Source organism: Ornithorhynchus anatinus, chromosome X1, assembly GCF_004115215.2.
Source record: "Ornithorhynchus anatinus isolate Pmale09 chromosome X1, mOrnAna1.pri.v4, whole genome shotgun sequence".
Classification (NCBI taxonomy): domain Eukaryota; kingdom Metazoa; phylum Chordata; class Mammalia; order Monotremata; family Ornithorhynchidae; genus Ornithorhynchus; species Ornithorhynchus anatinus.
The window spans coordinates 66,779,152-66,803,151 of NC_041749.1; the positions used below are offsets into that span (position 1 = coordinate 66,779,152).

Sequence of the window (24,000 nt, forward strand, 5' to 3'; positions counted from 1 at the left end):
GCGGAGCTGGGATTAGAATCCAAGTCCTCTGACCCCCAGGCCCATGCTCTTATCACTAGGCCATGATGCTTCTCCACCACAGTGCTCTGCACACAGTAAGTGCTCAATAATTCTATTGACTGATTGATATAGGGTCGTAACTTGCATATTAGCCAATTTATAGTCTGTCTCTCCCATATGATTGTACACTCTTCAAGGACAGGGATCCCAATTCTTTCCTTCTTCTTGTTCTCCAATAGACTAGTAGGGTGCTCAGCACCTAGTTGTTGCTCCATAAATATTGCTTTTGCTGATATTGATGATGCTCTATCCCTTTAAGAGATTCAAAATAGCTATCGAGAGTTGAACAAACCCTGTCAGTATCCACAAGTACGCTTTTCCTACAAGTCAAACACAACAGCTCACTATTATAGCCCTTTCCATTATAAACACGGAATGAATAAATGAATCAGCTAGAGCAATTAAACAGAACTGCTGCCAACATAGCCTTGGTGTAATTCAATAAAGCCATTCAAACAATACATTGCCCTGAAAGATCATGCCCTAAGCCAGGTTCAGATCTGCTGTTAAAGGGCAGCACATGCCCTTGTATACCAGAAAGGTATGTATGACTTCGAAAAGAGGTATTGGGGGGATTCTTTTTTCATGGTAAGGCTAGGTACACCTCCTTGTAACAATGCAGCTAGGCTATTTCTTAGACAATTTGGTCATCTACTAAGCTACTAAAGCTACCAATATATAAACATTTTAATAGTTTTATTGTGATTCATGAAGTTTCTTTGAAATATATATGTTAAATCTGGAAGCTTTAACAGAAAGCAGCGTGGAGAAGCAGCTTTAACAGAAAGCAGCTCGGAGAAGCAGCGTGGCTCAGTGGAAAGAGCACGGGCTTTGGAGTCAGGGCTCATGAATTCGAATCCCAGCTCTGCCACTTGTCAGCTGTGTGACTGTGGGCAAGTCACTTCACTTCTCTGGGCCTCAGTTCCCTCGTCTGTAAAATGGGGATGAAGACTGTGAGCCCCACGTGGGACAACCTGATTCCCCTGTGTCTCCCGCAGCGCTTAGAACAGTGCTCGGCACATAGTAAGCGCTTAACAAATACCAACATTATTATTATTATTATTAGAAATAAAAATTTATGAAGATAAGTACATCTTGCCTATCTGAGTCAATTTCATTAATTTTCAACTGTCTCTCCAAATTTTGACTGAGGTTAGACATCAAAAGGAACAATCCATATCAAGATAGAATTTCAATATCTGTTCAAGTACATTACAAATTAAAGAGCTGATGAGTATTACTGTTGACTGTGAGCTTGTTCTAGACTGTGAGCTCTTTATGGGCAGGGAATGCGTTTGATGCTATATTATACTTTCCCAAGTGCTTAGTACAGTGGAGAAGCAGCAAGACTTAGTGGAAAGAGTAAGGGCTTGGGAGTCAGAGGTTGTGGGTTCTAATCCCAGTGCCGCCACTTGTCAGCTGTGTGACCTTGGGCAAATCACTTAACTTCTCTGTGCCTCAGTTACCTCATCTATAAAATGGTGATTAAGACTGTGAGCCCCACGTGGGACAACCTGATTACCTTGTATCTACCCCAGCACTTAGAAAAGTGCTTGGCGCATAGTAAGCGCTTAACAAATACCATTTTTAATAAATACGATTAATATTATTATAATACTACTGGAGGTCAGACCAATGATCCATCCAGCACAATAGTACTTATATAAAGTATGATTCAAGGAATTGAGCCAATTAGGCACTTTGGAATAATTATCCCAGGTATGTATGTGTGTACATATATATATATAGATATATACACACCCTTGAAATGTGGGTTTGCCTACACAGGGCTAAAAGTGATGAGCAGGGAATAATGATGGTGGTATATGTTATGATTTGTTATCATCATCAGAGAAGCAGCATGGTTCAGTGGAAAGAGCATGGGCTAGAGAGTCAGAGGTCATGGGTTCAAATCCCAGCCCTGCCGCTTGTCAGCTGTGTGACTGTGGGCAAGTCACTTAACTTCTGTGTGCCTCAGTTACCTCATCTGTAAAATGGGGATGAAGACAGAGCTCCACGTGGGACAACCTGATCACTTTGTATCCCCCCAGCGCTTAGAACAATGTTTTGCGCATAGTGTTTAACAAATGCCGTTATTATTATTATGACACTAGCCTCTTTGGTCCAGGGGCAAAAATTCCTGAGTATATTGCACCCTCAAAGTGGCTAAAGAATTGTATGGCAGTCTTTCTGGAGGGAATTCACTGGAGGCTTATCCAATCAATCAATGATGTTTATTGAGCTCTTTCAGTGTGTAGAACACTCTACTAAGAACGTGGGTGAGTAAAATACAATGGAGTTGGTAGACATAGCCCCTGCCTTCAAGGAGTTTACAGTCTAGCAGGGGAGAAAGACAGACTACAGATAAGGGAAGAAGTAGAGTATAAACATAATGCTGTGGGGCTGGGATAGGTGAGTATAAAACTGCTAAAGGGGTATGGACCCAAGTGCAAAGGCAACAGAGAATGAAAGGCTAATAGGACAGGGAATAAGAGGCTAGTCTATGAAGGTTTCTTGGAATAAGTATGATTTTAGTAATACTTTTTTGCATAAATTAATATGCCAATTATTTTCCTTATCTACTTGAAACTATGGGAAAGAGAAACAAAAGTCCCTTCATGATCAGCAGCATTTGAGCACCCCTTGTTCATTCATTCATTCAATCGTATTTATTGAGCACTAACTCTGTGCACAGCACTGTATTAAGCGCTTGGGAAATGCAACAGTAAACAGTGACATTCCTTGCCCACAACGAGCTCACAGTCTAATGTTGACAAACATTAATATAAATACATATATTACAGATATGTATGTAAGTGCTAAGGGGCTGGGAAGGGGGAAGAACAAACGGAGCCAGTCAGGATGACACAGAAGGGAGTGGGAGATGAGGAAAGTGGGGCTTCCTCTGGGAAGGCTTCTTTGAGGAGATGTAAACTGTCTGTTGTGTGCAGAGTACAAAGGGCACAAAGGCAAGAGGACCAGGGAAACAAATACTGTCCCTGTCCATGAGGTATTTACAAACTAACTGTGGGGAGGAGATGAGAAGGCACACATTTCCCAATATAAAATATGTAAGGAAGAGAATGATGACAGCATAAGCAACCTGGGGATTTACAAGGTGAGAGCAAAGGTACAGGGCTCTACAATAAGGGTTTAATAAATACTGTAGATTACGGCACTCAATCAGCTCTCTTCCCAATTCCTCTCCCATTACACCCCAGCTCACATGCTAAGTTCATTTTAAGCCTACCTACTTCATTGGGCCTCATTCTCATTTCTCTCACAGCCGACCTCTTGCTCATATCCACTCTTCTGCCTTGAACTCCCTAACTCTTCACATCCGGAACGCCACTCCACTCCATACCACTTTCTGAAATCACATCTTCTCAAGGAAAATCTTTTCTGATTAATCTTTCATCTTCCTAGCCTACTGCCACTATAGTAATTCTGAGCTACCAAAGCACTTTGAGTACTCATTCTCTCCAATCTCCCCTTCCACAAGTTGTACTTGGATACATATTTCTTCTATCTGTAATTTATTTTAGTGTCTCTCTAAGCCTCTTTGAGAACAGAGAACATATTTGCTAACACTACTGTATTTTCCCAAGTACTTAATACAGTGTTCTAAATCAATCAAAATCAATCATATTTGAGTGCTTACTATGTGCAGAACACTGTACTAAGCATTGGAGAAGCAGCGTGGCTCAGTGGAAAGAGCATGGGTTTGGCAGTCAGATGTTGTGGGTTCTAATCCCAGCTCTGCCACTTATCAGCTGTCTGACTTTGGGCAAGTCACTTCACTTCTCTTTGCCTCAGTTACCTCATCTGTAAAATGGGGATTAAGACTGTGAGTACCATATGGGACAAACTGATAATCTTGTATCTACCCAGCCCTTTAGAACACGCTTGGCACATAGTAAGTGCTTAACAAATACCATAATTATTATTATTATTACAATACAACAGAATAAGCAGACATGTTCCCTGTCCATAAGGAGCTTACAGTCTAGAGGGGAAGACATACAATAATATGAGTCAGATACATACATATACAGATATTCATAAAGAGAAGAGTCAGATACAATTACACTATAAGAAATCAATGTTTAAGTTAGTCGATTCCAAGGGCTCCTATTTCTCTTTTTTTAAAATGCTGTGATACACTGTCTATACCTTCATTAAGAATTCCATAATAACGTCCAGCTTGACATATTTTTCAAACTATCTCCAAATTCCTTTCAGGTTTTGTTCATTATGTTCTACAATAAAAAATATTTTTAAAAGTCTCTCTCCCTGTCAAACTTTGTGTGTATGTGTGTGTGTATGTGTATATATATATGTATATATATATATGGTTCTGTGTGTATATATGTATATGTGTATATATATATATATATATATATATACACACACACACACACATACAGACAGACCCACATGGATTCACAGTCATTCAACAATTCAATTTTTAATTCAGAAATGAAGATACAGAATCTGTTCTATGAATTATTTCTTCACTTAAATTCTGTCAAAGATTAGATTTTGCAGTTGACGAGAAGATAGCTCTTGTTGCTCTTTCAGTAGTCAGTCACAACCCTATTTTACTTCCTATTCCCTTTGGTAAAAGTGTTCACTTAAGAAACTGGACTATTCCCTGCCCTGCTATGAATGGACTTTTCAGTATTCACAGCTCAGTAACAATAAATTTTCTCATGTTATTTTAGTGACTTGGGGAGTCTATTCTTTAGGGTAGTTCATGGGGCAGAAGGACATTATTTCATAATGGCCTCTTATATCAAAGCACTGACATACAATAGTCACAAGGGACTTAAAAAGTAAAACAATACTAATAAAAACAATTCTACTACCTCTTTACTACTGCACTGGCATCACTCACCCCATTTATGTGACAAGAGAACACTGTGTATTCTAAAACTAAAATTTTGATTCATTCCTTTATCATTTACGTCTAGACTCTTTGAATAGTCTTGCTACAACACTCTCAATTTCCACTTTCCACTTTCTAAACCCAGGGTGGGCAATTATTTCTGCTTCCAGGCCACTTACCCAATTTTCAAAACCTTTTGAGGACCACACGTGTACATCTCAGCCTGTCATAGTGAAGTGCTGGTAGGTGGAAGAAAAGTAAGGGGAATGCTTTGAGAGGCCAAAGCAGCTTTATTTCTGCCAATATCAGCAACTCCTAACTGGCTAGTCAGCAGCCTCCTCACACTGCAGCAATCCACACCATGTCAGATGAAATTTGCTAAGTGGGCTCACTGCAAGCTAGGATGATAGGACCAGGGTTAGTTGCCTCTGTGGGCAATTACAGCCACTTCTGTCGTCAATAATATAGTACATTTTTAGGCAATGCTTTTGTATGTTTTTCTAGCTTTTATTTGCTTGTCGATTTTCCTTCTCAAAGGAGAGACACTTGGAAACCAATTTTTATTTTAAATGAAATATGAATGTAGCATAATCAAACTGAAGGGGTTAACTCAGAACTTTGTTATAAGTTCTTTGGCCAGCTGCCTTAAAGTACACAAATACGTAAACAGATAAACACAAACACACAAACACATTAATGCACCACACTGCATGGTAGATTGCCAGTATCACTGGAAAACTTTGCAATGAAGATTTTTTTAATAATAATTGTGGTATTCAAGTACTTACTCTGTTCCAATAACGGTACTAAGTACTGGGCTAGTTATAACAGATTCAGATGGGGCACAGTTCCGATCCTAAGCGGGGCTCACAGGCTAAGCAGGAGGGAGAACAGGTATTGAATCGCCATTTTACAGATGAGGAAACTGAAGAACATAGAAGTTAAGTGACTTGCCCAAAGTCACACGGCAGGCAAGGGGTGGATCTGGAATTAGGACTCATGCCCTCTGACTCCTAGGCCTGTGATCTTTCCACCAGGTCATGCACCTTCTCTTAGGCCAAAGTTTTCTTTTTTTTATAAAAGATATCTTACTGTACATTTAGTAAGCACTTAACAAATACCAACATTATTATTATTATTACATGTGGGTCGTTTTAGTAGTATCAGCACACTGGAATGAGATTCCAGTCTCTCTGTTGATGAGGGAAATGATAACACAGTACTGCTCTCTAAATAGCCAACAACAAAAGAAGGGGATGCAGAGCACGAGCACTCAGACAAAGAAATATAAATGGAAGTTAGACTGTAAGCTCCTTGTGGGTGAAAATCATGTCTACTTACTCTATTCTCTGTACAAACAAAGGATTAAATAAGTAGCATTGATTGATTGGCTGAGGGCTTTTTTTAAAGAGCCACAATGCCCTGAAGAGATTTTCAGGGCTCCCTCATCTTATCTCATCTCCCATTCTCCAGAGAATATATTAAGGTTCCAGCATTATTGAGAAATTCTACAGCCTACCACCTCTCCCAGCCTACCACCTCTCCCTTATCTCCTAATAAAGCCTAGACACCAATGGGAAAGTTCTAATACACAGCATTTTTTTAATCCCAAATGCACTAGCAATATTGATCCCTTCTGGGCAATCCCTCCACCCAGCAGGTGGCATGTACTGTGGCCAAAATATATTTGATCCTTCCCTAAGGGAAAATATGGAATTAGTGATATCAAACTGTAGGCAGGTCCCTTGGAGTTCTTAAGCTTTCCTCAGGAGTCACAGCTGGGCTCTCTGAGGTAGTGCAGCTAGTTAGGCAGAGAAGGTGTATCTCAAGCAATTTCTCTTGTAGGCATTTTGTACAATCTAGGCAAACCTTCTCATGGGAGCGGTTACTCAGGCCAATGGTGACTCTCAGTCCTAATTCCTCATTAGATTTCAGTGCTCTGCATAGCTCAGGCAGTACCTCCCACTGATCCAACATACCAGATGAAACAAGTTTTGCTATATGTTGGTGTTACTTTTAAGCCCTGAAAATTTCACAGTGTTTTAAATGATCAGTTATCAAAACATCCATGTTCTGTGTTGAATCTGGGCATTATTCTGACTGCATTCTGAATAGCCTGCAAGGGATCAATATTGCTAGTATTGCTGACTGTAACATATTAACAGAACAATACATAAGTAGCAGACTCAGAGTATTATTTTCCTGCACAGCATGTTCATGGGATCTGATTTGCAGATTGTCATAAGTGTTGAGTCATGTTTTTCACACTCTGCTGGATGGTGAAAGAAAGGGCAATCTTTATGTGAAATGGATGTTTTAAGATAGCTCATTAGGAAGTGGCATGAGAACTTAAAAGCAACAGGACTTTCAAAATGTGTGAGAACTGCTCCTCAAGAAGACATATTGGCCCCTGTTCTTAACAACACTAAAGAGAAAATATCTTCTATTATCACAGTGAGCACCAGAAACACTAAAAATGCTCCCAGATGCAAGACTCATCTTATTGACACTTGTCAAAGAGCGAAGTGGATGGCCATATCTACCCTTATAGTCAAAGCTACCATCATTAGGACATAGCTCGTCAAATACATTAATTCTCCAGCTTTTTTTTAATGGTATTTGTTAAGCCCTTAGTATGTGTCAACACTGGTGGCTCAGTGGAAAGAGCACGGGCTTTGCAGTCAGAGGTCATGAGTTCGAATCCCAGCTGTTCCACTTGTCAGCTGTGTGACTGTGGGCAAGTCACTTAACTTCTCTGTGCCTCAGTTACCTCATCTGTAAAATGGGGATTAAGACTGTGAGCCCCACGTGGGACATCCTGATTCCCCTGTGTCTACCCCAGCGCTTAGAACAGTGCTCGGCACATAGTAAGCACTTAACAGATACCAACATTATTATTATTAACACTGTTCTAGGCATTAGAGATGGTACAAGTTAGGTTGGACACAGTCCCTGCCCCATATGGAGAAGCAGCATGGCTCAGTGGAAATAGCCCGGGCTTGGGAGTCAGAGGTCATGGGTTCGAATACCAGCTCTGCCACTTGGCAGCTGTGTGACTGTGGACAAGTCACTTCACTGTGCCTCAGTGACCTCATCTGTAAAATGGGGATTAAGACTGTGAGCCGCATGTGGGACAACCTCATAACCCTGTATCTACCCCACCGCTTAGAACAGTGCTCTGCACATTGTAAGCGCTTAACACATACCAACATTAGAGAAGCAACATGGCTCAGTGGAAAGAGCCCAGGCTTGGGAGTCAGAGGTCATGGGTTGGAAGTCGGCTCTGCCACTTGGCAGCTGTATGACTGTGGGCAAGTCACTTCACTGTGCCTCAGTGACCACATCTGTAAAATGGGGATTAAGACTGTGAGCCGCATGTGGGACAACCTCATAACCCTGTATCTACCCCACCACTTAGAACAGTGCTCTGCACATTGTAAGCGCTTAACACATACCAACATTAGAAAAGCAACATGGCTCAGTGGAAAGAGCCCAGGCTTGGGAGTCAGGGGTCATGGGTTGGAAGTCGGCTCTGCCACTTGGCAGCTGTGTGACTGTGGGCAAGTCACTTAACTTCTCTGTGCCTCAGTTCCCTCATCTGTAAAATGGGGATTAAGACTGTGAGCCTCACGTGGGACAACATGATTACCCTGTATCTACCTCAGCGCTTAGAACAGTGCTCTGCACATAGTAAGCGCTTAACAAATACCAACATTATTATTATTATTATTATATGGGGCTCACCATTTAAGTATAAGGCAGAACAGGGATTTAATCTCCATTTTACAGTTGAGGGAACTGAGGCACAGAAAAGTTAAGTGACTTGCCCAAGGTCACACAGCAAGCATTTGGCAGAGCCAGTATTGGAACCCAGGTCCTCTGACTCCCAAGTCCATTCTCTTTCCACTAAGTCACACTGCTTCTAAAGTAAATACACTACTCAGAGTATTTGGCAATTAGAAAAATACAGTGGAAGACACTCAAAAATATGACAAAGAAGATACAGTTAAGAGTCTAAGTTAGGACCTTGTTTCTATGTGGTACTTAAATGGGACTAAAAAACTTCATTTAACTTCCAAAATCACCTTTCCAGATAGCAGTTTAATAAGTCTCATGTCCAATTCTTTCCTCTGCTAGCTCCACAGAGGCAGAAAGAATCCAGTGCAGTAAATCCATTAAAATGGCAGAATTGGGTTCATTATATGTTGTAGAACTTACTACTTCATTTTTTAAAATGCATGATTGGAAATCCAAGCTGATTTGCTAACATGATTATGGGATTAAAAGTAATAATAATTTTGGTATTTGTTAAGCACTTACTATGTGCCAAGCACTGTTCTAAACGCTGGGGTAGTCGCAGGGTAATCAGGTTGTCCCACATGAGGCTCATAGTCTTAATCCTCATTTTACAGATGAGGTAACTGAGGCACCGAGAAGTCAAGTAACTTGCCCAAAGTCACACAGCTGACAGGTGGTGGAGCAAGGATTCAAACTCATGACCTCTGACTCCTAAGCCTGTGCTCTTTCCACTGAGCCATGCTGCTTCTCTAAATCAGTAGATTAAATCAGGAGATTTCCATTATTTATAACTTCAGCAAGGAATGGTGCTAACTAAATACATGGTAATCCAATTGGAAAGCATGTGAGTTTTTCTTGTTTGTTACAACTGTGTTAGGATAAAATAACTGTCTCTAAGACAAGCAAAAACCTTAGGCATGTATGTGTTACCTATTATTCACCTCTGAACCAGGTCTGAATTTTCATTTGGACCTTACATTTAATTATTTAGGAGAAACAGTTCCAAAGGAAAATCCAACACACTTCCAAAATCCATTACCAAGAAGGGAAGATCTCTACAGAAGTTCATTATAGACAGCAAAAATATAGTAGCAATGTATACACTATTTGTATATTAATGAATATTAAGATTTATTATGTGCCAGCGTAAATATTGACCATGATATTTTGCCACGGTCAATATTTACTGCTCTGCTCTATAAATCTGGCTACATATTTCAACTAAAGTCAATAGTAGTTCATTAATTTTAGCTTGGTTCGTATCATAAACCCTAATGAAAGGATTCCACCTACATAAAAAATGCAAAAAACTGAAACATCAAAATAATTACTGGACAGGTCTAGAAAAATAAATCACAGGGGTGCATTTTTTCATAAACTCATTCTTACAACTGCTTTTTAATAGCACCCACAATATCTTATACTTTTAATTTCCCCATCGCAGTTCACAGTATGGCAGATGCCTGAGCATCCTATTGCCTATTCTCCTCACATGTACTACATGGGGGAGGTGGTGCTTGAAGAACAATATCTTGATGCTGCTGGACTGATTGTGCAGAAGTTCATCATTGTTTATGATCCTGTCTTGTTATTCAATTTTACGTATGGCACATGGGTGGCATTGAGAAACAATATGGCCTACTGGAAAAAGCATGAGCCTGGTAGTCAGAGAACCTGGGCTCTAATCTTGACCTCCACTTGACTGCTATGTGTACTTGGACAAGTCACTTATTTCTCAGTGCCTCAGTTTCTTCATTGTAAAATGGAGACAATATCTGTCCTCCCTTCTGCTTAAGATGGTGAGCCCCAAGAAGGACAGTAACTTTGTACGACCTGATTTTCTTATATCTCTCCTGGTGCTTGACACACAGTAAATGCTCAACAAATACCACAATTATTATTATTGAAAGAATTGCTACGGAAGTTAGATACAGCCTTTGTGGTGAGCCAGGATCACACTTCTCTATAGAAAGTTGGACACTACAATTGCTCTGTAGTCCTTCAATCTGGTTTGAACCTTGATATCAGCGAGGCTTAGTGGGAAGAGCATGGGCTTGAGAGTCACAGGACATGGGTTCTAATCCTACCTCTGCCACTTGTCTATGTGACCTTGGGCAAGCTACTTAACTTCTCTGTGCCTCAATTATCACATCTGTAAAATGGGGATGAAGACTGTGAGCCCCACGTGGGACAATCTGATTACCTTGTATCTACCCCAGTGCTTAGAACAGTGTTTGGCACATAGTAAGCACTGAACAAATACCATCGTTATTATTATTATTATACCATATTGACATCACAGTTGTCAGCTTCCCAAAAGTCATGCATACCTTGTTGATTTGATTTCCTACTTTTGTCCAACTTGGCATCATTGGATAATGTGCTAAGCAGTAGAATTCAGTAGCAGCAGTCAAATCTGGAGTATCAATAGATATCCTTATGTGTTGAGGTTGCCAGATGCAAACTGATGCATAACCTTGATCTTCTTCAGGTTAATTGGATATCCACTGCTCTGAATAATACTGCAAGTTGGTTCATAATTTTCTGCATATCTTCTTGTGTTTGTGCAGTTAAAGGACAGATACCAGAGTAAAGGATCTGGTCCATGATAAATTCAAGGACTTTTGATGATACTCTCGGAGTGCTATGAAAATTTCCCAGCATATCAGAATGCTAATCTGTCTCCAGCTTCCAGATTCCTTCTTGGTTCTTCAAGCATTCTTACAGTTAGTAAGGTAAGCAGTGGTGGACTCAGTAAACAGTCTTGCCTTAGCCCTCTGGTGATGAAGAAATGTTCACACAAGGACTGTTCAATCCTGACTCTATTTCATATAGAGTAGAATAATTTTAGGGTCTTGATAAAATTTCAGGGCAACCAAACTTTTTCAGCAGTTACCAGGTCTGTAGAAGGTGCCAAAGTTTTCATCTGATCTTTAAATATTGCATAGGTCTTCATGTTACTTCCTGTGCTCTTGCTGTGGACACATCTAAGATTGTGTCCACTCTGCCTCTTGAATTTTGAAGATATGTTTTAATTCTGAGGGCATCTTATTAAGAATGCTACTCAGCCAGAACTCTTAAGGAAGAACAGTGAAATTACATACACTTTCCACAGGTGGTTTTATCTTCCTTAGTAGTAATGATAACAGTAGAAGCTATGACATAGGTGCCAACTTTTCCTTTGACTGAGCGGGTTAAAGGGAAACAGGGATTGGAACAAAGCAAGCTTCCAAGAGCCAATAGGTCAGAAAGTCACCATTTTGGGTCTTTTCCATCCTGATTGTAAACTCTCAGATCTTGCCAGATACCTTAGGATGAGCAAGGCTGGAAATCCAGCTCTAAAACCTTGTAGTTGGCACCTATGATCTGTGAAATCTAGAGGGTATTTCTTCTGTATTCAGTGACTGGAGATACCTAAACAGAAGAACACCAATCTCTAATCTCAGTGCCTGGCGATCTTGGCAGGTTTAGCTTTAGATATGCAAACTTTGCCATTTTTTCATTACTTTAACCTGGCAAAGGCTCTCCATGCTGTCCCATCAATTATTCTCCATGGGCCCTAACCTTCAATGGTGGAAAGTGTATTGGAGAAGATCACTGAAGTGTCTTGCTTGGTCCTTCAAATTTCCCCAGTATTCTATATGAGGAAGAGTTTGTGCAGATGACTAAAGAGAATATCCTCCCTCTGCTGGTAGGCCTTATCAACATATTCCATCATATCCAGGAGCTTTGCTATTCTTCATGGTTCTTACTGCAGTGGTGACTTCACTACATATTCTCAGATTTTTCTTTGCAGAATCTTCTTTTCATCGATGAATAGGATGTTATGGAGATGCCTGAAGTATTGTTTCCTCTTTGTGACGAAGGAGGAACAACTTCTATACTTTTCAGTAGGGCTGAGGCAATGTGACTCCCTATAGAGCCTTCAGGATATGTACAGGAATTCATGGTGTGATTTTTATCTGCTTAGCTTTGAATCTCTTCAGGCTTCACATCTATTTGTCACACATGTACCTAATACCTAAACATATGTTTCAACACACATCCCATTTATCAAGGTCATTAGCATGTGAAACAACATGGCCTAGTGGAAAGAGCATGGTCTTGGGAGTCAGAGGACCTGGGTTCTAATCCAGGCTCTACCACTTACCTGCTGTGTGACTTTGGTTAAGTCATTTCACTTCTCTGTACCTCAGTTCCCTTATCTGCAAAATGGGGATGCAATACCATGTGCTCTCCTACTTTGAATGTGAGCTCTATGTGGGAACTGATTATCTCATATCTACTTCAGCTCTTAGTAAGTACAGTGTTTGGCACATGTGCTTAAATACCACAATTATCATTATTATATGCAAAATATTGCTTAGCTGCAAGTAGCTTTTGGATCTTATAGTCCTCATCAAACCAGTCCTGGTGTTGCCTGCTAGACAAGTCCAAAGTCAGTCTTAATGGATTGCTTACAGTATTTCAGAAAGTTACCCTTTTGCTGGCCACAATGGTACAGGTAGATAGAGTTTCTTGATGGTGTAAAGGAGGAGGGGATAGAGAGTTCAGTGACACAGAATAGGCATTCCCAGGAGAGATGGTGAGCAGATGTTTTGGGGAGGGTAAGTGGGAGGAAGGAGAGTGGCAGTAAAGAGTGCAAGAGTTGGCTAGGGGATAGATTCAAGCACTGCAACCCCTTCAGCCCAGGACTACAAGAGCAGGAGCAACAATGCTAACAAAAGGGCTGGCACAGTTACCTACTGCAGTATGCTACCACTATGGCAAAATAATAATAATAATAAGGTTGGCATTTGTTAAGCGCTTACTATGTGCAGAGCACGGTTCTAAGCCTTGGGGTAGATACAGGGTAATCAGGTTGTCCCACGTGAGGCTCACAGTTTCAATCCCCATTTTACAAATGAGGGAACTGAGGCACAGAGAAGTTAAGTGACTTGCCCACAGTCACACAGCTGACAAGTGGCAGAGCCGGGATTCGAACCCATGACAGTAATGACATGTACCTTAGTACAGTGCTCTGTACACAGTAAGCGCTCAAATACCATTGATGTATTGCTTGATATTAATGAGCTGCAATTTGGCCATGACTGGTATATGAGTTCCTTCTTGCCAAATCCAATGGCTCCTACTCCATTCTAATCCTCCTTGACCTCTCTGCTGCCTTTGACACTGTCAACCATCCCCTCCTCCTCCATACCTTATCTCACCTTGGCTTCACGGACTCCGTCCTCTCCTGGTTCTCCTCTTACCTCTCTGGCCGATCATTCTCGGTCTCCTACGCTGGAGCCTCCTCCCCCTCCCATCCTTTAACTGTTGGAGTTCCTCAAGGGTCAGTTCTTGGCCCTCTTCTGTTCTCCATTTACACTCACTCCCTCGGTGAACTCATTCACTCTCACGGCTCTGACTACCATCTCTACGCAGATGACACGCAGATCTACATCTCCGCCCCTGTCCTCTCCCCCTCCCTTCAGGCTCGCATCTCCTCCTGCCTCCAGGACGTCTCCACCTGGATGTCGGCCCGCCACCTAAAACTCAACATGAGCAAGACTGAGCTCCTCATCTTCCCTCCCAAACCCGGTCCTCTCCCAGACTTCTCTATCACCGTGGATGGCACGACCATCCTTCCCGTCTCTCAGGCCCGCAATCTCGGTGTCATCCTTGACTCATCTCTCTCGTTCACCCCACACATCCTATCCGTTACCAAGACCTGCCGGTTTCACCTCTACAATATCGCCAAGATCCGCCCTTTCCTCTCCACCCAAACGGCTACCTTACTGCTACAGGCTCTCGTTATATCCCGGCTAGACTACTGTGTCAGCCTTCTCTCTGACCTCCCTTCCTCCTCTCTCGCCCCGCTCCGGTCTATTCTTCACTCCGCTGCCCGGCTCATCTTCCTGCAGAAACGATCTGGGCATGTCACTCCCCTTCTTAAACAACTCCAGTGGTTGCCTATCAACCACTGCTCCAAACAAAAACTCCTCACTCTAGGCTTCAAGGCTCTACATCACCTTGCCCCTTCCTACCTCTCCTCCCTTCTCTCTTTCTACTGCCCACCCCGCACGCTCCGCTCCTCCACCGCCCACCTCCTCACCATCCCTTGGTCTCACCTATCCCGCCGTCGACCCCTGGGCCACGTCCTCCCGCGGTCCTGGAACGCCCTCCCTCCTCACCTCCGCCAAACTGATTCTCTTCCCCTCTTCAAAACCCTACTTAAAACTCACCTCCTCCAAGAGGCGTTCCCAGACTGAGCTCCTCTTCCCCCCTACTCCCTCTGCCATCCCCCCTTTACCTCTCCGCAGCTAAAGCCTCATTTTCCCCTTTTCCCTCTGCTCCTCCACCTCTCCCTTCCCATCCCCACAGCACTGTACTCGTCCGCTCAACTGTATATATTTCCATTACCCTATTTATTTTGTTAATGAATTGTACATCGCCTTGATTCTATTTAGTTGCCATTGTTTTTACGAGATGTTCTTCCCCTCGACTCTATTTATTGCCATTGTTCTTGTCTGTCCATCTCCCCCGATTAGACTGTAAGCCCGTCAAACGGCAGGGACTGTCTCTATCTGTTGCCAACTTGTTCATCCCAAGCGCTTAGTACAGTGCTCTGCACATAGTAAGCGCTCAATAAATACTATTGAATGAATGAATGAATGAGTTAGTGTTTAAGCAATAGGGTTTGTAATATCTGAGCAGAAGTGCTTTAGGTGATCATGAGTATATACGTTTCATAGTTGGTGCTGAGGTGGTGGTTGGGGTGGGCGGGGGGAGAAGAGAAATGAATCATTTATTAATAACACCTTGCAATTCTCCTTTATGCATGCAGTTTTCACCTTTGATTTTAAAGGGAGATTAAAAATTTGGATTAGGAAAACTAACTATGAAACCCTCTTTCCTTCCTGTTTTTCCATTCTTCTCTTTCATTTCTGTTTTCTCCCTTTTTTCCATTGGCCAGATCTTCAAAAGATAAACAACACTGGACTGGAAAAAAACAATGTAAAACATAGGTGCCCCAACCATTAACAGTGAATTTCATACTTATCTACCTTTCTACTTGGTAAAAGTGATCTTTATTTCCTGCATTTCTTTAAGTTGACTAATTCGTTATGTCAGCACACTGAGGCCATAGGACTTTCAAGATGGCTTACTGATGAACCGGCTCCTAGATGATGGGAAAGCCAACTCTAGGCCCCAACTGTTTGAGAGGCTTTGCCAAATACAATCAACAAAACATGGTATAAATAATATTGAACAATAACAAAAAATATATACAGAAATAAAACATTCAAGTTTTGCTGCTTTAGGTGGGAGACATGTTGGCTTGTAGAACCAATGGGGACGGTAAGGTTGGGAGTACAAATGGGGAGAAAACATGTATTGAAAGACATAGATGCTTACTCCTACCACAGCACCTTGGCATGTATGAAACGGAATGGTTATTTAGGAGTAGTGCTATGATCCACTTAGTTGTGTTGATATCATGGCTTCTAGGCAGGCTCAAAAGTGGGTTGAGCCATGGATTCCCAAAACTAATACCAATCACTCTTCCCCCCTTCAAAACCTTACTGAAGGTACACCTCCAAGAGGCCTTCCCAGACTAAACCCCTTTTTCCTCAGCTCCCCCTCCTTCTACATCACCTTGACTCGCTCCCTTTGCTCTTTCCCCCTCCCACAGCACTTATGTATATATGTATATGTATATAGTATATATATAGTTATATAGTCTATAGCAGCGTGGCTCAGTGGAAAGAGCACGGGCTTTGGAGTCAGAGGTCATGGGTTCGAATCCCTGCTCGGCCACGTCAGCTGTGTGACTTTGGGCAAGTCACTTAACTTCTCGATGCCTCAGTTACCTCATCTGTAAAATGGGGATTAAGACTGTGAGCCCCACGTGGGACAACCTGATTCCCCTGTGTCTACCCCAGTGCTTAGAACAGTGCTCAGCACATAGTAAGCGCTTAACAAATACCAACATCATCATCATCATCATCATATTGGATGCCACAGGTCAGATCAACCATCATAGTGCAGTGTTCTGCATATAGTAAACACTCATTAAATATGACTGATAGCTTGATTGATAATAATGAGGTTTCCCTGTGTAGAAGCAAACATCACCCCCGAAAAATGCATTACCGTGACATGTTTATGCCATGCAGGTTTATCTCATGCCAATCCAAGCTGCTCATCTCTCCAGACTCCCTACTGGATTTTCCTACATGAAGGACAGAGACAGCTCAAGGGACACAGTGTGCCCCTGAAGGAAAGGAACAGTTCAGGCTATAGACATAGCAGTTGGTTTAACTTACTAGACATTGTCATAGGCAGTGAGTTTCTTCTCCCAGCTAATTCATTAAATATCATCATCTACAACCTACTCACTTGAAAGCAAGAAGTTGAATGTCTCTGTCAATTTGCTGGTTCTTTTGGGGTTGCTAATTGCTTGGAGCTTCAAATTTTATGAGTCTAATAACACTATTCCAAAGTGATGAACTGTAAACAGCAGGCCATTTTGTGATTTCTCTTAACAGATATCAGCTCCACAAGACAGCAGTGTGATAAATTCTCTTTGGGCTTCTTGGCAAGAAGTGATAAGTATATTATTTCTGCCTCCATCTCTCAATTTACTTCATTTATCAGAAATAGCAACAAAAAAGTTCTAATTAGATAACACTAATCAGGAAGAACTGCATGTGATTGAAGACTGAGAAGTCACTATCTTTTCTTTGCAAAGCAAAACAGATTGGCTCTTCTCCATGTAGAAGCAGAAGATTTATCAATAGACAAAAAGATATAAAAAGCCAATAGAAAAATGGTAATTACAGATCAAGCTATACAATTTACACGGATATAAATCTAAAAAATTTAGCAGGTGGTAAATTCCTTTCCTGAGGATATTAAATATTCTCTGTTAAATAAAAGCTCTGGAGTCTGGCAAAACAGCATTCCAAAATCTGTGGTTTCCATCCTACTACGTTTCATAATCTGAACGATTTGTTAATAAGAATAATAGTCAGTACCTCAAGCCAATTCATACAAAGTTTGAAATATATGGTGACAAGGTAATTTCCAAAGTGGTTTGTCTTCTTTAAGCATTTTCCTTTAATTAAGCAATTTTCCAACAACAAAATAACCTTTAATGAATCATAGTTCAGCTATCCTTTTCACTGTTAGAGGGAAAAAGGCCCATCTCAACACCAAGTAACTGAAGATCAGTTAAATTTATTTATGCTTTTTTTCCCTTAAAAATTTAGAAAATTATTTTAAATGTAGGGAAAAAGCACTTGTCACATTCTTTTTTAATATCTTGCCTATGATCTTTGAGAAAAACCTGGAAAAGAAAAACTCCTACAAGATGCAAATCTGAATAATTGCATTCAATCAATATTATGCGATTGGAAAATACATTTGCATCTCTAACTAGGGCACAAGGCAACATTCATGTCTGGGAATTTTGTATATTAAATTGGCATTTAAAAGCTGAAGACTGGGCCATCATTTCCTTACAATAGCAATCTCTCTCTAAAGAAAGAACAATTCTTGCTTTCCACAAAGAAAAATACAAATTCCCATTATATAGTGAAGTTGAGAGATGAATATAAACCTCCCCAAAAGTACATCTACCTAGAAGGAGACAAAGTTGGAAGGTAGAAGCTGGAAGCAAGGTGCTTATGATCTTGAAGGAAAATAATTTTTGAAAAATCCATTACAATCCAGAGGACTTTTGAAAAGTAGATTTCAGAAACAAAGGTGATTAGAAACCAGAGGGGCTTTTTGTATTATTATTATTAATTAAAACATTAACTTGCTAGTGAAATCTTGGTCAAATCAACACAACTTACCAGTATAGGCCCAGTAAGGGTCCCCTGATGCTTTCCGCCGTCTGATTTGCACTGAACTACCATGACTGTTTTCATGCAGGCCACCAACATACCCTTCAGTCAGAGCTGAAAAGGAAACAAAATAATGCAGGGAAGTTAGAAAAATTTGGTTTTCTGATTACCAATAGTAACCTCAAACTAAGCTCTGTCCGATTTTTTTTCTCTTGAAATGCCTAATATAAACCTCATTTCCTCTTGAGGAGAATAAGAGCAACAAAATGAGTAAAAACATACCAGCATCATGCTTTTTCAAGACCTGCATTAAAATGACCTAAGCAAATTAAAGGTACATTCCAACTACCTCTCCTGTTCCCCCCGCCCACCCCCACCCCATGTGTGACTCAGTTGAGGATGTAATTCCACAAACCCAAACCTGAGTCAATTGTGTACAAAGCTCTACTTCCAGTCAAGGAAATGTAAAAATATACATTAGAGGCAACTCCACCCATCCAAAGATGTGTCTCTTTTGAAATAAAGGGGACCTTAAGGAATTACTAATAATTTAGGTTCAAGCCAAAGAAACACAAAGGGCACAATACTAAGAGGATGAAAATTTGAGAATTAAGCCGTGATTATTGGTGGGACATAAAACACCTATTTCAGCCATCGGAATAAATCAATGGCATTTATTGAGCACTTACTGTGTGCTGAGCACTGTTTTAAGGACTTGGGAGAGTACAATAAAACAGAGCTGGTAGACACAATCCCTGCCCACAAAGAGCTTACAGTATAGAGGGAATCTGTGGCCAGGTCACATAATCAATTAATTAATAGTATATATTGAGCACTTACTGTGTGCAGAACACTGTAGTAGGCACTTAGGAATGTGAACAAAAGATACCATCCTTGTCCTTGAGGAGTTTACAATCTAATGCTGTTCATACAACTTAACACTAGCAAATTTTCTGGAGTGGCAATTGTCCTGATAATTTTCTTGGGTAAACTTGGCCTTTCACCTCAAGATATGAAACTCAGGCTGACATAGGAAATTGCTGCTACACTATAAAAACTGCTCAAATGAATTAAATCAACCAAATTAAAAGCAAAATTTTACTCATTTGAGAGGGCCTTTAATCTGCTTTCTAAAACATTCATAGTCTTCTATTATAAGTATGGGTGCAAGAGTATGCTGTGGCAAAGCCAGCCCTGACTACAAAGAATGTATGAATCAAAAGCCAAAGATCTATTTTTACTTTTTGTTCTCAACCATTACCCAAAAAACTTAATATGCTCCTTCTAGAAGGTACAGTAAACAGATTCCTGGGCACAGGTTTATCATGAATATTGCTTTGGACAAAGGTCAAAAAAATTCTGTAGAGTTTACTAAAGCAGGCTTAATATTTTACTGGCATAAGAGTAGAGATGAAAATATAAATAATTTGTAGATTTAAACTGAAGTCAGCACACAGAATTTAATCAATTTTAAAACTCTCTGTACAATGAAAAGTCCAAGAGTAGCAGCATGGCAGTTCTATGGGATGGTTATGAATCACACTATTGATTTTCATCATCTTCTGTGCAGCAAATTAAATTTATGCAAATGCTTGCCTTAACTACTCCTTACCTTAATATGAAAATACAAAATTTGCTTAGGTCATCAACTTAATTATGCAATTAAAAATCTAGCATAGTAATGGATTCCTCCAGCTTTTTATTTAGCAAAGATAAATATGAATCTACTTGTATTTATAAAACAACAGAAAATACTATTTTTACAAGAATACAAGTCCATCAGAGGAGCTCTAAAAACATCCTTGCCATGATTTTAATAATGTTGGTATTTGTTAAGCGCTTACTATGTGCAGAGTACTGTTCTAAGCACTGGGATAAATACAGGGTAATCAGGTTGTCCCACGTGAGGCTCACAGTTAATCCCCATTTTCCAGATGAGGGAACTGAGGCACCGAGAAGTGAAGTGACTTGCCCACAGTCACACAGCTGACAAGTGGCAGAGGCGGAATTCGAACCCATGACCTCTGGCTCCCAAACCCAGCCTCTTTCCACTGAGCCACGCTGCTTCTTTTTTTTAGCACTAGAGTGGTTTGTCAGCAAAATTTTAGGATGGAATTTTCCTGTATTACAGTGTTATATGAATTTGGGGATAAAAGAACATACATCATGTCTACTGTTTATTCTCCGCTGTAATAAAAGTCTTCTCTGTCAAGTGGAAAATAATCAGTACACGCATCAATATCTCAATATGTCTATGGCTATCCATAAAAATTACAAATAAAGGAATTTTTAGCAGATAACACAGAAACAAATGTAATGGAAAATACAGCTGCTTTTATAATTCAAGGGAAAAGATAGGGTAAACACCTAAGTTTCTAAATCCAGAAACAATTTAAGGAGAGATTTCAAAACTAACAGCACTATTCATCTCATTCTCTACCTCTCCATTCCCAAGAGGCAAGGGGTAACTGCCATGCACTCTTATTGGGACAATACCTCCTTCCCCTAGGCTGTTTCACTTGGTGGCCAACTGGCTTTCCAGCTATAGCTTGACAACTAGGAAAAAGGACAGAGGGACAGTAAGGGGAAGCCAGAGAGGGGCAGACAGGGATGGACAGAGAGGGAGATGTACTTTATTCAGAAAATTTTAATCATCAGGCATGATCTCCCTAAAATATCCCCTCCTCCTCTCCAGTCTCTCCCTCCTCCTGCCCCTTCATCAATGTTCCAATCTTTCCCAGCAGTATCTCAAGAGATCTCCTGCTTCTCTCAAAATCCAGCCTCTCCACGTGTGCCTCCAACCCATGCCTTCACTCCTTACCAAAGCATTTTCCCCATCCCTTTTTTTCTCTCTGACTGCTATCTACAACTGTTAGCTCTGCAGTGGCTCTTCCCCACTGCTTTCAAACATCTCATGTCTCCTTTATCCTAAAAGAAAATCCTCACTTGACCCCACAGCTCCCTCCAGTCATTGCTCCTTCCCTTCCTACCACTCCTCTCTGTCAACCACACTCTTCTCCTGGAAACATTACTCAACCTTGACTTCACTGGCACTGTCCTCTTCTGCTTCTCCTCCTAATTCTCTGGCTGCTCATTCTCATATCCGACAGATGATCACTTTCCCCACCTTCAAAGCCTTACTGAAGGCATATCTTCTCCAAGAGGCCTTCCCCAACTAGGCCCTCATTTCCTCTTCTCCCACTCACTGTCCGCACTGTCCTCACACTTAGATTTGTATCCTTTATTTCTCCCTCTCACAGACCCACAACACTTATGCATGTTCAAAGACACAATTTATTTATTTAAATTATGTCTCCCCATTAGGACTGTAAGCTCGTTGTGGGAAGGGAACGTGTCTACCACCTCAGTTATATTGTACTTTCCTGAACGCTTAATACAGTGATCTGCACACAGTAAGCATTCAATAAATAAAATTGATGGATTAATTGATGGAGAGGAAAATGGAGAGATATAGAGACAGAGAGAAATAATGAGGGAAATTCAGATACAGATAGAGACAGACACAGAGAGAGACAGTGGGAGATACAGAGAGACAAAGACAGGTAAGACAGAGAGGCAGAGACAGAGAAATGGAGAAAGACAAAGAGAGACAGAGAGAGTGTCCGTGGCTAAACCACGTCTTGTGGGAGGATAAAGTCAAACTCTATCAATGGGAAGGAAAGAAGTGAGTAGTTAACGTTCCAATCTGAAGGCTAAGCTATTAGAAATTGAGGCTGCAAAGATAAGGGGCAAAGCATAAAACATGGGAAGATACTCAGAATTTGTCTATTCTTTAGAGACTTCCAGCAAAATTCCTTCATCCATGACTTCCTTCCTCTCATCATCTCCTCCATTTAGGAATTTAAAAGCAGTAGGTCAACAAAGAGAAAAAATGTTCCTGATGATGCCACAGAAATTATTTTGAAGTAATACCTAGAATTCTCTGGATCTTCTAGCTATTGTAAAAAATAATAATTAAGCAGGTAAAAAGGATATTCAGTCAGATTTTACAAAGTCATGTAACAAATGTATTTTCATAAAGATTCTAGAAATGCTTGCATATCATCATGCAAATTCTAATTCACAAAAATAACGGAATTATCACTGACTCCAAGCCGCTTTAACACTTCATATTAATGTATGAATTACAAAAAAAACCCCAATAAATTTGTAAAAGCCTGCATGATCTATCATGGCTGTATTCTGTGGACTAGGAGTCAATCATTTTTGACGTGAAAAAAGTTGATTTTGTCATTAATCTGTATATTACAGAAGTGCTTCTTCTACCTCCAGTGAATAAATTTCCTTGTAAAATAGAAACACTAAACACATACCCTTAAAAAACCTGAAAACACAGCAAGTCATGGATTAAAGCAAGCCTTCCCCAAAACATTCAGATATTTATTGGAAATCATTCATTCATTCATTCAATAGTATTTATTGAGCGCTTACTATGTGCAGAGCACTGTACTAAGCACTTGGAATGAACAAGTTGGCAACAGATAGAGACAGTCCCTGCCGTTTGACGGGCTTACAGTTTAACTGGGGGAGACGGGCAGACAAGAACAATGGCAATAAATAGAGTCAAGGGGAAGAACATCTCGTAAAAACAATGGCAATTAAATAGAATCAAGGCGATGTACATTTCATTAACAAAATAAATAGGGTAATGAAAATATATACAGTTGAGCAGACAAGTACAGTGCTGAGGGGATGGGAAGGGAGAGGGGGAGGAGCAGAGGGAAATGGGGGGAAAAGAGGGTTAAGCTGCGGAGAGGTGAGGGGGGGTGGTAGAGGGAGTAGAGGGAGAAGAGGAGCTCAGTCTGGGAAGGCCTCTTGGAGGAGGTGAGTTTTAAGTAGGGTTTTGAAGAGGGGAAGAGAATCAGTTTGGCGGAGGTGAGGAGGGAGGGCATTCCAGGACCGCGGGAGGACGTGGCCCAGGGGTTGATAGCAGGATAGGCGAGACCGAGGGACAGTGAGGAGGTGGGCGACAGAGGAGTGGAGCGTGCGGGGTGGGCAGTAGAAAGAGAGAAGGGAGGAGAGGTAGGAAGGGGCAAGGTGATGGAGAGCCTTGAAGCCTAGAGTGAGGAGTTTTTGTTTGGAGCGGAGGTTGATAGGCAACCACTGGAGGTGTTTAAGAAGGGGAGTGACATGCCCAGAGCGTTTCTGCAGGAAGATGAGCCCGGCAGCGGAGTGAAGAACAGACTGGAGCGGGGCGAGAGAGGAGGAAGGGAGATCAGAGAGAAGGCTGACACAGTGATCTAGCCGGGAAATAACAAGAGCCTGTAGCAGTAAGGTAGCCGTTTGGGTGGAGAGGAAAGGGCGGATCTTGGCGATATTGTAAAGGTGAGACCAGCAGGTCTTGGTAACGGATAGGATGCGTGGGGTGAACGAGAGAGATGAGTCAAAGATGACACCGAG

General features: G+C 41.1%; 1 protein-coding gene across 1 annotated transcript in view; it reads right to left on the bottom strand.

Annotated features, from left to right (window-relative positions):
* The window catches only part of PTPRG (protein tyrosine phosphatase receptor type G), a 686,752-nt gene that overhangs the window by 503,017 nt on the left and 159,735 nt on the right, over positions 1–24,000 (bottom strand). Inside the window, exon 2 of the mRNA XM_039910413.1 lies at positions 18,589–18,693. Coding sequence (XP_039766347.1) covers positions 18,589–18,693 — 105 coding nt within the window. The remainder of the gene's footprint in view (positions 1–18,588; positions 18,694–24,000) is intronic.